The sequence below is a fragment of the Maylandia zebra genome, linkage group LG23, assembly GCF_041146795.1.
Source record: "Maylandia zebra isolate NMK-2024a linkage group LG23, Mzebra_GT3a, whole genome shotgun sequence".
Classification (NCBI taxonomy): Eukaryota; Metazoa; Chordata; class Actinopteri; order Cichliformes; family Cichlidae; genus Maylandia; species Maylandia zebra.
In genome coordinates, this window is record NC_135188.1 from 47,426,278 (window position 1) to 47,442,156 (window position 15,879).

The window sequence follows — 15,879 nt, forward strand, 5'->3', positions numbered from 1 at the left end:
ATATGAAGTTATAATTTTTTATCTATGACACTTAATCTACAGGGTGGGACATTTATATGGATACACCGTAATAACATGGGAATGGTTGGTGATATTAAAGTCCTGTTTGTGGCACATTAGTATATGTGAGGGGCAAACTCCTCAAGATGGGTGGTGACCATGGTGCCCATTTAGAAGTCGGCCATCTTGGATACAACTGTTTTTCCAATAGGAAGAGGGCCATGTGACACATCAAACTTATTGGTAATGTCACAAGAAAAACAATGGTGTGCTTGGTTTCAACGTAACTTTATTCTTTCATGAGTTATTTACAAGTTTCTGACCACTTATAAAATGTGTGCAATGTGCTGCCCATTGTGTTGGATTGTCAATGCAACCTTCTTCTCCCACTCTTCACACACTGATAGCAACACCACAGGAGAAATGCCAGCACAGGCATCCAGTATCCGTAGTTTCAGGTGCTGCACATCTCGTATCTTCACACCAGAGACAGTTGCCTTCAGGTGACCCCAAAGATAAAAGTCTAAGGGGGTCAGATCGGGAGACCTTGGGGGCCTTTCAACTGGCCCACGACGACCAATCCACTTTCCAGGAAACTATTCATCTAGGAATGCTTGGACCTGCACCCATAATGTGGTGGTGCACCATCTTGCAGGAAACACTCAGGGAACGTGCCAGCTTCAGTGCATAAAGAGGGAAACACATCATCATGTAGCCATTTCAAATATCCAGTGGCCTTGAGGTTTCCATTGATGAAGAATGGACCCACTATCGTTGTGCCCCATATACCACACCCAACCATCACTTTTGTTGGTCCAACAGTCTTGGAGGGATCCATCCAATGTGGGTTAGTGTCAGACCAATAGCGGTGGTTTTGTTTGTTAACTTCACCATCACATAAAAGTTTGCCTCATCACTGAACAAAATCTTCTGCGGGAACTGATTTTTGTTTTGCCCATTCTGCAAATTCTGTGGCCGATCTGGGTCATCCTCGCTGAGATGCTGCAGCAGCTGGAGTTCGTAAGGGTGCCATTTGTGAGTAGCTAATATCCGCCGAAGGGATGTTGGACTAATGCCACTCTCCAGTGACATGCGGCGAGTGCTACGCTGTGGGCTCTTGCTGAATGAAGCTAGGACAGCCACTGATGTTTCTTCATTAGTGACAGTTTTCTTGCGTCCACATTTTGGCAAATCCAACACTGAACCAGTTTCATGAAACTTAGCAAGCAGTTTGCTGACTGTAGCATGGGAGATGGGTGGTCTCGTAGGGTGTCTTGCATTGAAATCTGCTGCAATGACCCGGTTACTGCGTTCACCAGATATCAACACAATTTCGATCCGCTCCTCACGTGTTAACCTCTTCGACATGTCAATGGCTGTGAACAAAGAGAAACTTGTAAATAACTCATGAAAGAATAAAGTTACGTTGAAACCAAGCACACCATTGTTTTTCTTGTGACATTACCAATAAGTTTGATGTGTCACATGGCCCTCTTCCTATTGGAAAAACAAAAGTTGTATCCAAGATGGCCGACTTCTAAATGGCCACCGTGGTCACCACCCATCTTGAGGAGTTTGCCCCCTCACATATACTAATGTGCCACAAACAGGACTTTAATATCACCAACCATTCCCATGTTATTACGGTGTATCCATATAAATGGCCCACCCTGTATATAATAGTTGTAAAAAAAACAATGGATCCCCATTTGTTCTGCACAATTGTGAAAAGTTTATAAAACAGTCCATTTATTCCAGTAAGGACCAGAGGTTAGGGTACTACGCTTGACCCAAAACCTGGTTCAAACCCTCTTCTCCATCCAAATTTGTCTTTCTGCCTATATTCTTTTATTCTACCTGGTGCAATTGTATGTTCCAGTAAAATTACATTATTGATCAATGGGCAGGGCTAAAGACTTTATATTTTCTAGCTTTCAGTATTAAAACAACACCTGTAAAAAAAAAAAAAAAAAAAGATTTCCCCTCTAGAATTAGTAAAGTGTTTTGAATCTAATGTTGTGGATCATAGTTACATACAACACAAAGTTATAAGGAGTGAATACCTTTTCTAATGTGTTTCCCACATTTGTTCCTAGTATCTGTGGTAGTACCATCCAGTGAACAAGAGAAACTTCCTGATGTCAGATGTTAAATTTTACATGTCCAAAAATAATGTGCGGGGAGAGGGAATTCTTTCCTATGTTTACATTTGTTTTACTATTTAAAACTAGGTCTTTGGCGGTGAAAGAAGGGTCGGTGAATTGAGGTGCAGCAGAGTGCAGGCTGAGCAGGTGAAACAGAAGGGAGTAAAGGAGCACAAGGACTGTAGCTTGGAAGGCAGTAAAGGGTGGGTAAGCAGGAAGGTGTTTGGTCACAAAGTTGTTAGAGTTTGGTGAAAGGTGAAGAAGAAGTAGAGACGCATGGGAACACAGCTATAGCAAATTAGACATAATGAGACTAGGGGAAGCAAAACTGAATGCAATGCACACGAGACAAGGACTCTCAAAATAAGACAGGAAACATGCAACCCAGATTCAAGACACACAAACTAGATGCTGGAAGAAAATACAAACACATGAGACACAGACAAGACAAAGAACTAAATTATAATCACATATAAATCCAGACACAAATCAAGAATCCATTTCTCAAAACACGATACAATAAAGACTAAAAAGTCCAAAAAACAGAGAACACTGGGAAACACACCCAGGGAAGTGTGATGAATGTGTCACTCTGCTTGCTCATCAGCTGATGAGCAAGCAGAGTGACACTCGAGGGACAGTCTGAGGAGGGAGCCATACGGTTAGTGTAGTAACAGTGACAAATAACTAAGCAGACTAGAAAGTTGGTCTCAAAGTGTGTGAGCTATACAAACTGTTACATCATCGGTTATAGACATGTACAAGCATGTAAAAACGTCGGTGTCTAAAATCTAGTAAATACGCAGATGAGTAATTTTTAGTATCAATTTCTAATAATAATTAGTTTTTTACATTAGCAAGCCCAATGATGGTCGGAGATGGTCTGATACCGAGAGCAGCAATATAAAAAGACAGGAACCTGGAAATGTGTCCGTGGAAGTAAATGTTTGTAATGAAATGTATTTTAAGATGTGGAAAATCTTTCCCTGAGAACTAGAAATGCAGGCGCAGAAGTGTGTGTAGGGCAGTAATAGAATTAAATGTGAGTCACATGAAACATAAGCTACTGATAACTAACTAACTACACAATAAAACATAAAAGTAGTGCTTCTATCTTTGTCAAGTGTAATCTGGAATGGATTTTAAGTGAGTGTAGTAAATAAGCACAAAGGTACTGAAGGTGGCTTGTGTTTTATGCCATTAAAACACAGTAACAGTGCTGTGTTTTTGAGGACAGAGATGAACTAACAGTCATCTGTAGTTCTGACACTGGGGCACACTGAGCACGAACACACTGCTTTTTGGACTGAATGTGTCAAATACCCAAGCTAAAACTAATGTCACGGCTAGTTAGCTAACAGTTACCCATGACCAAAATCTATGGCAGCATGGCCCAGGGTGCCAGGTTCACTTTAACATGGGCCCCATCGTGACTGTCTAAACCTTTTCTTAGGGCATGATTGGTTTTATTAGATCCTGTGTGAACCTGTGCGGTTTGTTTGAGATAATTACAGCACAAGTCTCAGGGGAAAAAAAGTCACACAAATCGTTAACAAATAGTTCACCTGTTATTTTTTTAGGCTTTCACACTTTAATTTAATTAACAGTAGAAATAGTTTCGTCAGTTTCTGGCTGCAGAGCGTGAGTAAGTGGTTAGAGTAACAATGATTCAAACAATTAATGCAACAAACACAATTTCTAATAAAAAAATGATGAAGGCCTGTTTGATTTTCTTATTAAAAGATAAGTGCATGAATTACAACACACTCTGTCTCTGTTGATATCAACCTGTGCAGTTCAGCCAGCGGTCGTTCGTTCTCTCACTCTCACTCACATGTGTAAAAGCAGCGGCTTGCTGCCACGTGACTGGCTGATTAGAGATTAGCTGCTGAACTGCTTTTGTTACACCCTTGACACCTCCTGTGCTTCTCTAAGTTTGCTCTCTGGAAGTCCTTTTCTGCTGATTTGTAATTACACCGTGTCCCCTGTGCTGTGCAAAGAGCAAACATCAGCTCAGGTATCATTGTGCAATTTTTCAGTATGAAGCTACACAGTTCACACTCTGTTCACTAGTATAACACACTAGCACCACGATTCAATAATTTTTTTTTAATTCAATTTTATTTACACAGCGCCAAGTCACAACTACAGTCGCCTCAAGGCGCTTTATATTGTAAGGTAGACCCTACAATGATTCATATAGAGAAAAACCCAACAACCATATGACCCCCTATGAGCAAGCTCTTTGGCGACGGTGGGGAGGAAAAACTCCCTTTTAACAGGAAGAAACCTCCGGCAGAACCAGACGATCATCCCTTTATTGTAGAAAGTAAAGATGTAGCTTCCTGCTATCATTGCTTTTGAGATGCTTCTAAGATTTTTGTCTTTTTTCTTTTTTTTAATAAAGAATAGAGACATGAAATGCCACTCTAAAATAAATGGTTATGTACAAATGTTGCATTGCTAAATAGGGAAACTGTCACAGTCCTGTGTTGGTAACCCAGTGTTTTGACTTTTATATTATTATTGATCTTGATTTCTCATGGTTTTTGACTGCTTGTGTTTTGGTTTCTGTTTTGTATTTCTAGCTCTCCAGTTCTTCTTGGTTTGTGATTTCTTAGGTTTTGGTCCTGTGCCCCTCGTGTTTAGTGTAGGTTTAGTTCTGTCTTCTTGTTCCCCAGTCATTTGTGTCTCATGCCACTCCTGTCCCTGTACTCAGTGTTCCCTCTGTTCAGTATCAGCTCCGTGCCTCTGTGGCTGTCGTGTGTTTCCTGTTTTACTTTGAAAGTCTGTGTCCTATGTCAATGTGCTCTTTTTTGCTTCCTCCCGGTTTTGTCTCATCTGATTAGCGTCAGCTGTGTTCCCTGCCTGTCTGCCATTTCCTCATTTCTTCATGTATATATGTGTCTGCATTTTCTCCTGTGAGTCTTCCCCAGTGTTTCGTCTGCGTTTTCGTGTCTCCGGTTCCTCGTTCCCGGTTCTAAGGTTTTTGTCACATTTTCCCATGTTTCCGGTGTTCTTTAGTTTAGCTGCTCCCAGTTTAGGTTTTGTTAGTTCCCTTTCTGATTCCTTTTGTGTTTTGGTACAGCGGCCAATAAAGGCTCATTCTTCGGTTGAAACCTTCTCATTCATTTGTTTGTCTGTACTTGGGTCCTCATTCTCATCCACTCCACGCCGTCTGCTTCGCCAGACGTGACAGTACAGTGTACATTATATATACTTTACAAGTTCAGGATCACATTTTTGGCCATGATTGTGTCACTTTCTGCACCTTCACCTCAACTGTTTCCTTTCTATTTTAAATGTTTGCCAAGTGGCACTTGCCATATGTAAGAAGGGATACTGTTCTCCCACATAGATGATCTGCCCCAAGAAATGCAGAGAGATACAGTGATATATGATACAGTATGTTTGAGATGTGCCAGTTCATTCTGTAACACAGAAATTTGAAGTTTGTGTTGTGCTCGGACAGCATCTGATTTGTTTTGTGCCCATTGAATGTCCTGTGGCAGCGTATTCAGAGGAGTCTGTGGTTAGTGCTTCACACTTTAGGTTGACTCTGTGCAGAGGGTCATTAATGACACAGTTACAGTTATGACTGTGTTGCGCTCAAGAGATGAATGTGGTACTGTGAATAAATGTAACCCTAGCAACTGACGCATATTAATGTGTGCCGAAATTGGCTCAGTAAACTGACATTTAGGAAAGAGGCTCATGTAAGTACTCTCTGGAATAATGGAAATAAATAAACCTCTATCTCTTATTAGGTCAACATCATGACAATTGTCCATTAGCATTTACTTCTAAAGAGCAGAGTTTTGTTAGCATTAGTGTCCACCATTTTCAGGTCCTCCTTTTGACCAAACATGAAAAGAGTAAATCATTACTTGCCTAGTAGCAGCTAGTATGTAGAATAAACACAAATGAAGTGGTTATATACTTATGCCCTCTGAGCAAGTAGGGCTATGGAGGGCCAAAAGTGACAAAATGAAATAATTAAATATGCTATTTTGTCACTCCTGGTCCTCCAGGGAATAATTTAATGGTTTGCACACTGTTTGCACACTATTGCATTTAGTGGTGCATGATTTTTTTAGAACACATGCTCCTCATCAGACAAATACGCAAAGGATTAGGGCCACTTTGGGGGGGGGGGGGGGGGGGGCTCGTCTTTTTTTTCTTTTCCAGAATTCTCAGAAAAAAGTCAGAATTCTGACTTTTTTCTGATATTAATCTCAGAAATCTGTAATCTCAGGCAACTGCAACGGACAAATAAAGGCTCATTCATTCATTCAGAATTCTGACTTTTTTCTCAGAAATATAATCTTTAGAAGTTATCAATGTTATGATTCTTTTTTGAAATAATGTATAAAGTAGGAAAATACTACTGGGAATGTACATAGTTTGAAAATGTAAGTTGTTATTCTTGCTGTGACACGCCTAGACCACACATTGTTGAAGGGCAGGTGAATGTTTTATTTTTGTTTCCAGCTCTAATTCACGCTTGTAGCTTTTCAGATGTCCTCTCTCCAGTCCCAGCACGCTCCTAAAAACATGAAAAAACATGAAAGGCATAATTAGTCAATACATCCCACCTGCCCTGCCAGCCACCGTGGCACTGCCCCCAAACCCACAGCACACCACACATCAGCCCTCCTCTGCAGGGCAACTGGAGACCACACTCTGCCACAAATCCACATTCTTATTTTCATTTGATGTATTTGTGCTTTAGACAGGGAAGCCACCTGTGGAGGACCTGTTCTCAGACCTGTGTGATGGGCGACGCCTGCTAGAGCTGCTGGAGGGACTAACAGGACATGAGCTGGTATGAACATATACACATTTGTGCTTGCATTGTGACGATGTACTGGCTCTTTTCAACACTCTACATTGTACAGTGCTGTTTTTTGAATAGCTGTATTAGTACATGTCAAGGATAGAACTGGGACACAAATGCAAGAGTAGAAAAATACAGTCAGAAGTGAAGCATTGTAGCAGTTTGATGCCTGGGCTTTTATTGGAAATGTCAGTTATGTAAGCATCCACTGTATAAACATCCATCACTGTAACACTGCACATATAACTAAACTAAGAAACGACATAATATGTCCATTTTAAGTTCAGTTTTTAAAACCTGACAGTGTACACAACTATGGACACCATTAAAGCTTTATAAATGAGTCAGTGGGCCAGTTAAAATTTCAATGTGGTGATCATGTTCAGGATTATGACTTATTGGGAACAGGTCATTCAAACCACACAGCACCATATCAGGATTCAAGGAGCTTTATTGTCATTCGCATCGCATGTTTACATGAAGTGGAACGAAATGATGTACACACGGCCCCGGACGAAAAGAAACAGAATTTTTAAAAAGTAATAAATAAATAGTTGTTTAAAAAAAACAAAAGACCAAAACAGAATAACATATTAAATATAAGATATAAATAACATATTAAATTCTAACCTTGTTGTGGCTAGAGTCACTTACTGTTCACTGTTAGCTAAACACTGTGTTCTTCTTGCCATATGATAGCAGGTGCTATTCATTCAGTGAGAATAAAACCATAGACAGCTAGATAGTGTTTAGCTTAACTTCAATCATTGAAACCGTATAATCATCTATCTCAGTATAAAGAGAAAGCAAGACACATAATATGAAATGAATATGAAATCTCAAATCACCTAGAAGTTGTCACCTTGGAATCCTGAAAACATCTAGCTTTTTAAAATGTGATTCACATCGAGGAAGAATATATATTAGAAGAAGAAGGGAGACTGGATGATAACCCAACAAATATCAAAACCAGTGCAATCAAATTAGTATCTAAACATAACCAAATAATAGGTAAAATCCACGTGTAGATGACGTTGGAGAGCACTCTGCCCATTATTTCTGTTTGGCACAATCACTTGTTGCCGATCCACTGATCCCACTGTAGATGCTGCAGGAGAGCGCCTAATCCCGACTGTAGTTTTGATTTTAATATCTACTGAAAAAGGACCATTTATTACTCCTAACACTGAAAACGTATTTTTCCCACTCTGCTCATCAGTGATTCTTGCAGCTTCTCAGAAGGTGTAACCATTTGAAATTTTCATCACCCGTTTTAGAAACAATCATTCTGTGTGTGTGTGTGTGTGTGTGTGTGTGTGTGTGTGTGTGTGTGTGTGTGTGTGTGTGTGTGTGTGTGTGTGTGCGCGCGCACATAGGTGAAGTTGGAAAGGGGATTCACGCGCGTTCACTCGCTAAACAATGTCAACCGAGCTCTGCAGATCTTACAGAAGAACAATGTGAGTATGCACTGCTATAAAGATGTAAATGTACATAATTATATTGGTTTTCTTGCGTCAATTACATTAAATAAATCTAACTTTACAATCAGCAGAGTGAAATCAATGAAACTGCTGAGTGTTATATGGATTAATACTGCTACTGTTTAAGAGTGAGCTCTTTTTAAATATTGTATTATGACTGTGTGACTGTTAACGGATTGAACTCTATCACCTGTAAGGTCTCCCCGCTCAAGATGACACATATACAGATCCATCTTATGTTAGCCAGTGTAAATGATTCAGAGAAGGCATGGGAGAGAGCGCCGTGGTCAAATAAAACCAAAATTTTGGCATCAACTGCCATGTTTGGAGGAGGAGAAATGCTGGGTATGACACAAATACCAGCATCCTTACAATCAAACATGCAGGTGGAGTCATCTGCTAAGGGTACAGGACAACGGTTTAAAAAAAAAGCAGCAGATTAAGGTCATGGAGCGGCCTAGCCCGTCTTTACACCTTAATCCAATCTGCAATCTGTTATAGGAGTTGGAGCTCCGAGTTGTCAAGTGGCAGCCAATAAACCTAAAGGATTTAGAGCGTTTTTGTAAAGAGGAGTGGGCCAAGTGACCTACGAGGAACATCTTACTGCTGTGCTTGCCAACAAATGTTTCTCCACCAAGTACTATTTTGCTTCACTCAATAACATAGGTAATTTGTTTTTTCTGGACATTTTTAAAAAATAGTTATTTCCCCATCTTCAGTTACCTTATTAATGTCTAGAAAGAATATGTGATAATATATAATAATTTTTCTATTTTATTAAAGGATGATACAAATAAAGATGAAAGTCAGCACTTTTAATAGTGATTAACATATAGGAAACAGCACGGCAGTGTGGTGGTTGGCATTGTGGTTGCCACTGTGGCCTTGCAGCAAGAAGTTCCTGAGTTCAACCCCACCATCTGGCCGTGGCCTTCCTGTGCGGTGTTTGCATGCATTCTGTGCGGGTACTCCGGCTTCCTCCAAAGACATGCATTTAGTGCGTTTAGGTCAGTTGGTGCCTGTTGCCCATAGGTGTGAATGTGAGTGGCAATGGTTGTCTGTCTCTCTGTGTTAGCCATGCGACAGGCTGCTGACCTGTACAGGGTGTAGACCGCCTCTTGCCTTAGGCTCTAGCCACTCCGATTAGGATAAGCAGAAGAGGATGGATGGACACACAACAATTTTGCAGATCCACAGATTTACTCCAGCTCTCATCTTTTTGTTGTTGAAAATCACTATGAAGAAACAAAACATAAAAGGAAAAAGAAAGGAAAAAATTCCAGCGTAATAATGGCTGGATCACACAAAACTGACACACAACAGATCCTTTTTATTAGTTTTGCATGGCAACTAGTAGTTTACTCGTATCCATCTGTAATCAGATAACCAAGAGTCATCCCTCCCTGTTGTAATAGTGCACTGTCTGTGCCATCTGTGATGTCTGATCATAACCACACTACTATGTGTAATTAATGCCCACATTTAAATACTAGGACTGATTTTGTTACGTGCAAGTTTAAGTTCACAAGAAAACATGGCTTCATTTTAAAGAGTCACCACCACAATGGAGGTGAGAGTAGGTAAGACGACCTTCCTAAAATTGTGGAAATCATTTGTGATTTGTGTGCTTCCCGCATCCCATCTCCAGGTGGAATTAGTGAATATTGGGGCAGCGGACATCGTCGATGGGAATCACAAACTGATTCTTGGGCTCATCTGGAGCATCATTCTCCACTGGCAGGTATGTGTTAGTGTATGCTCGTACGTGTACATCCTCCCCTGGATTTGTCAGCATTTGAAGACACTATTACATTGATACTTTAAAGCTGCCTCCATTTAGCTTAACTTTACTTTTTGTTGCCTTTTGTTGTCTGAGGTTGCTTCTTATTGGTCTAAGTGTTCTTTTTTTTCTTTTCACCTTGACCTTGATGATGAGTTTTCATACTGAACTGCTCTGAGGAAAAGAATTTGATGCAACGAAACAGAGCTGTGCAGGCTCCCTGAACTCTCAGTTGTATGTATATATACATTTTCTGTGGAAAGGCAAGGTATTCAGACAGGCCTTTTGGAAGCAAAAAATCACGTTTTATTTATGGGAATCTTTTTCTGGTGTGTCTTTCTGGATCTGATTGTCAGTAATATTTTTCTGTGTAACTTACTGCCTTCAAAGTTAACACAATTAACACAAATTCCTTGTAACACCTCTAGTTGTTTTTGATGTGCAAGTAATGCATACACACTTGCTGTCAGACACCCATAGTTCAGGGTGTCTGACAGCAAGGCATCAGTAATGCTGTGGATGGTAAACAAAAATGGATAAAGGGTCTTTTGAGTGGCAAATTCAGCTTTAAAGCTCTGCTAGAGGGTTCCCTTGACAAGAACAAAGTTATTAGTATTTACTGTGAATTGTAATAACACCGTAGTACGAGTCGAGTCTCAACACACCAGCTACTAGTGGACCGACCTGGGGATGCCACAGGCAAATGGGAACCATTGAAAGTTGCAACCACCAAGTACCTGCAGAGGGTCAGGCAAGTCCTGAGGAGTCAGCTGAACAGTAAGAACAAGATCCGGGCTATCAACACGTACGCCCTGCCTGTGATCAGGTACCCTGCTGGAATAATAAGCTGGCCAAAGGAGGAGATAGAAACCACTGTCATGCATGGGGGGTTTCACCACAAGTCAGCACCCTAAGGCTGTACGCTAAGCGGAAGGAGGGGGGCCGGGGACTGGTGAGTGTCAGCACCACAGTCCAGGATGAGGCAGCGAACATCCAAGAATACATCAGGAGGATGGCCCCAACTGACCGCGTGAATACCTCAGGCAGCAGAAACCTAAAAAAGAGGTGTAAGAGAAGGAACCATCATGGAAGGACAGGCCCCTGCACGGTATGTACCACCGGCAGATAGAGGAGGTGGCTGATATCCAGAAATCCTACCAGTGGCTGGACAAAGCTGGACTGAAAGACAGCACAGAGGCACTAATCATGGCAGCACAAGAACAAGCTCTGAGTACAAGATCCATAGAGGCTGGGGTCTATCACACCAGGCAAGACCCCAGGTGCAGGCTGTGTAAAGATGCCCCAGAGACAATCCAGCACATAACAGCAGGGTGCAAGATGCTAGCAGGCAAGGCATACATGGAACGCCATAACCAAGTGGCCGGCATAGTGTACAGGAACATCTGTGCCGAGTATAACCTGGAAGTCCCGAGGTCAAAATGGGAGATGCCCCCAAGGGTGGTGGAGAATGACCGAGCTAAGATCCTGTGGGACTTCCAGATACAGACGGACAAAATGGTGGTGGCTAACCAACCGGACATAGTGGTGGTAGACAAACAGAAGAAGACGGCCGTAGTGATCGATGTAGCGGTTCCGAATGACAGCAATATCAGGAAGAAGGAACACGAGAAGCTGGAGAAATACCAAGGGCTCAGAGAAGAGCTCGAGAGGATGTGGAGGGTGAAGGTAACGGTGGTCCCCGTGGTAATCGGAGCTCTCGGTGCGGTGACTCCCAAGCTAGGCGAGTGGCTCCAGCAGATCCTGAGAACAACATCGGAGATCTCTGTCCAGAAGAGCGCAGTCCTGGGAACAGCTAAGATACTGCGCAGGACCCTCAAGCCTATTAACTGAATAATGTTAGTCCAGTCACATTGTTGTTAGCCTAGTGACTTAGGAAAAACCCCACCAATGTCCAAAATATCCAGGAAAGGTAGTGGTGAGGGTTATAGGGTAGGGTGCTAAAGGTTTATGCATCTTAACTAAGTTTTTGTACCAGCCTTGTTTTGTATTCCTGTGTGCAGGTTAAGGATGTGATGAAGGATGTGATGGAGGGCCTACAGCAGACTAACAGTGAGAAGATTCTGCTGAGTTGGGTTCGTCAGAATACACGCCAGTATCCTCAGGTATGTTCCTTTACTCAGTCTTAACCTCAGGCTGACACACTGGATCATGTTCGAATAGCTGTCTCCCATAGTTACTACACTTACCACCCTGTAACTGAGTGCTCAAGTACGTGTAAGTAATGGCAGTCTCCACTTTCAAATTTATTTATTTTCATAGAGTATGAAAGAAAGGTCTTTAGTACTCTGGGGGGCTGGGGATGGCCCGGGTCTCCTGGGTCTGCCTCTGGCCCCCGGAGGACCGTTATTGTGTCAACTCACCCTCATTATGAAGTCCGTCTGTGGACAAAGACAGATACACAGACACTCACACAGAACACAACGAAATTTATTTATTTTTTGTTTATGTTATTGATGGTTTTCCTTAAAGTTGTAGCAGTTGCCAGCCGATTGCGCTTTCCAATCCTGCTCTGTCCTATAACATTTCCTCCTTTTTCCCCCTTTGTTTTTTCTTTCTGTCCCTTTTTTCTCTTTCCATGTATGTCAGCTTTGACATTCTTAAATTGCACGTGTAGTGTGAGTAATAATAGAAATAATAATAAGACAAATTAGTAAATAAACAGATTAAAAAGAATAACAACAGAAATAATATAGAGAATTTATAAAGGTGGTCTTGGAAAAGCAAGTATGTTAGGCACAACAGTGCATTCAGAGCATAATTGTCAATGCGAAGCTGCCAGACAGGCTATTAGACATGTTCTAAGGGTTGTTGGAGGCTCTGAGCCAAGGAATAATCAATAAATTCTTTGAGGGCAAAATCATAATCAGTATAACCCTAACCTCTAGCCCTAACCCTATAATATCACAATGTTACATTTTCGTTTGGTTAAATATTTGGCAACAGAATTTGGCAAGTTTGATCAAAACAATAATTGTAATTGGTATTCATTAAAAATGTTATACAGATCAAGTGTTTGCTTGATTCAGATTTGGGATATATGTCATCATATTGCTTTTATGACTATGTGTGAAACTTAAAAAGAGACTTGACATATAAAAATACTCTTAACAGTATCAGTAGGACATATTTGCACCATAGAATATTTTCGTATATTTACAGTTTTATACCATGTGGTTAATAATTCTCTGATTTATGTTTCTGTCACTTGACTTGTTTTGTTTTGTGTAAGGCCTGAAGCTTAACTAAGACCAATCACAACAGAACATAATCACTGCAAACATGTGAGCATGCGTGCCTCGTTATACGAAGTGCTTGACAGGAATAGCCACTGTCACTAAGATGACTTCTTAGTATGTTTTTTTTTTAGCTATATATTCAGTTTTAAACCCTTTTTGCCCCCGTAGACAATCATTTCATGTATTAAATTTTTGATCCATTCACTGAAATTGAGAGCGAAAAGATGTCTTTAATCTATCTCTGGAAATGTAAACAGTATTTGGATGACAGTATTCCCACTCTTAAATGTCAAACTGCTTTCTCAGGTTGGTTCTTGAATATCCATTATCTCTGTCCTCAGGTCAATGTGGTTAACTTCTCCAGTAGCTGGAATGATGGACTGGCTTTCAATGCCCTCATCCATAGCCACAGGTATGTGTGTGTGTGTGTGTGTGTGTGTGTGTGTGTGTGTGTGTGTGTGTGTGTGTGTGTGTGTGTGTGTGTGTGTGTGTGTGTGTGTGTGTGTGTGTGTTCAGATGAAGATTTAACACAGGAGAAGTGGATAGACAGACTTTCAAAGGAATAGTAGAGCAAATATAGTCGTTGCACTAAAGAGATGTAGTGTATTTTAGACATGGAAGATGCTAATGCTGTCCTGAGAAAAAGGTTCAAAAATGATTGTATATGAAAAGATGCAGCCAGCCAAGTAAAAAGACTAACATCCCAATGCTGCCACTGCTGAAGCAGTTATTCTTTTTCCAGAATTAAATGGGCGGAGCAAGTCCTTCCTGGACCCACATTCCTGAATCTAAACTCTGGTCTCTAATGTAATGTGTAATGTGTATGTGTTAGGCCCTATAGGGAAATTGCTCCTCTGCATTTAACCCATTCACCCAGTGAAGCAGTGGGCAGCCACCAATGCAGCGCCCAGGGATGATACCTTGCTCCGGGGTACCTCAGGGTAACCGTTCAGTGGAGTCGAACCCCCGACCTTCCGATCATGGGGCCACCACTCTACCTACTGAGCTATCCCTGCCCTCTAGTGATTTGCATTTCTTACCCAACTATCTGCCTCTGAGTTTGATGCCAAACTTAAAATGAACCTATAAATGTGATAGTTTTTTCATTGAGAGAAAGAAAAATAACATTACTTAGAATCTAAACCAGGTGTATTCAATTCAAATTCAGGGCGATCCCATTGAAGAACATGTCCTCAAACAGAGTTTTGGCGTATCATAAAGTTCCGCGTGCATTATAATTTAATGCAGTATATTTTGAAGTAACCTAGCAGTTGCATCAGCATCTATATGTAGTAAACAACTGATTTTATTTTACTTTATTTACAGTATTTCAGCAATGTTGTTTATTCATTTTCATAATGACCTTGAGGCTGCTCTAATAATAAAGTGAACCTCACTGTTTCGTAGTTTGAATTTCCCCCTTTCGTCTTTTTTCTTTTCTGCATTTCACATGTAAACCATCCGAGCTCTAACCCGACTCTTCTCTCTGTTCCCCTTCACACTTCAGCGTCTCTTTCCCAGCGTTTTCTGTTTTCACAAGTACATGATTTGATGTCAAGTGGGATAAGGCTGACAAAGCACAGGACTGGCCTAACCAGGAAGCTGATAATGGCTTAATCATGACAAAGAGACAAACCTCAGCGCTTTACATCGACGTTACATCCTTCGTGCTGCAACGCCCACTCATTAGGATCAGCCAGAAATCTGTCCCTTTCTACTTTACATTCCTGTGCTATTTTACTGAAGTAATACATCCAACTGTACAGTTTCCTGAAACAATAGCATGTGTCATCATATTGTGATATTACATTTTGGCTCTTCTGCACCTTCTGCTCAAAGTTGTTATGCTGTAAAATAAAGTCTTAGTCCTGATGTAAGAGTGAGGACTAAGAATGGGTTTTTAAATTTTATTTTTGATCAAAGTTGATTGTTAGTTTTTATACTTACAAGATCCAGCTAAGTTCAAATAGGAGAAATTAAAAATGTAAATAACAGACAAGAGTTTGGGAGGCTCATCTGTAATCAGTGAAAGGGCTCAGTTTTAGTAAGCATGTCAGCATCTAACAACTGTTTCTTTAAAAAGTGGATTCAGTTCAACTGGGCAAGTGTGTTCTGTTGGAGAAACTTTCCATCACTCACACATGAGACTGAATACTGAAATCACTTAAATGACTGATAAAACATTTGTGTCATGGACCATCATCTCCAGAGGAACTGAACATTTATCCATACCTGGGAATCATCCATGCATTAAGACATTGTTTGTAGTTTTTTTTTAAGTTAGCATTTCTTTTGCCTCATTTTTAACTTTAGGAAGCAACATTTTTCAGAAGAAAAACACAGTAAACTATCTGAAAATCATCAGACTAGTTGGTTAGTC

General features: G+C 40.8%; 1 protein-coding gene across 6 annotated transcripts in view; it reads left to right on the forward strand.

The window, feature by feature from the left end:
- Positions 1 to 15,879, forward strand: part of dmd (dystrophin) — a 300,586-nt gene that overhangs the window by 82,730 nt on the left and 201,977 nt on the right. For all 6 annotated transcript variants that reach the window (XM_076880080.1, XM_076880082.1, XM_076880079.1 and 3 more), the window contains 5 exons: positions 6,877 to 6,969; positions 8,358 to 8,438; positions 10,111 to 10,203; positions 12,264 to 12,365; positions 13,841 to 13,911. In XM_076880080.1, the coding sequence (XP_076736195.1) occupies positions 6,877 to 6,969; positions 8,358 to 8,438; positions 10,111 to 10,203; positions 12,264 to 12,365; positions 13,841 to 13,911 (440 nt within the window). The remainder of the gene's footprint in view (positions 1 to 6,876; positions 6,970 to 8,357; positions 8,439 to 10,110; positions 10,204 to 12,263; positions 12,366 to 13,840; positions 13,912 to 15,879) is intronic.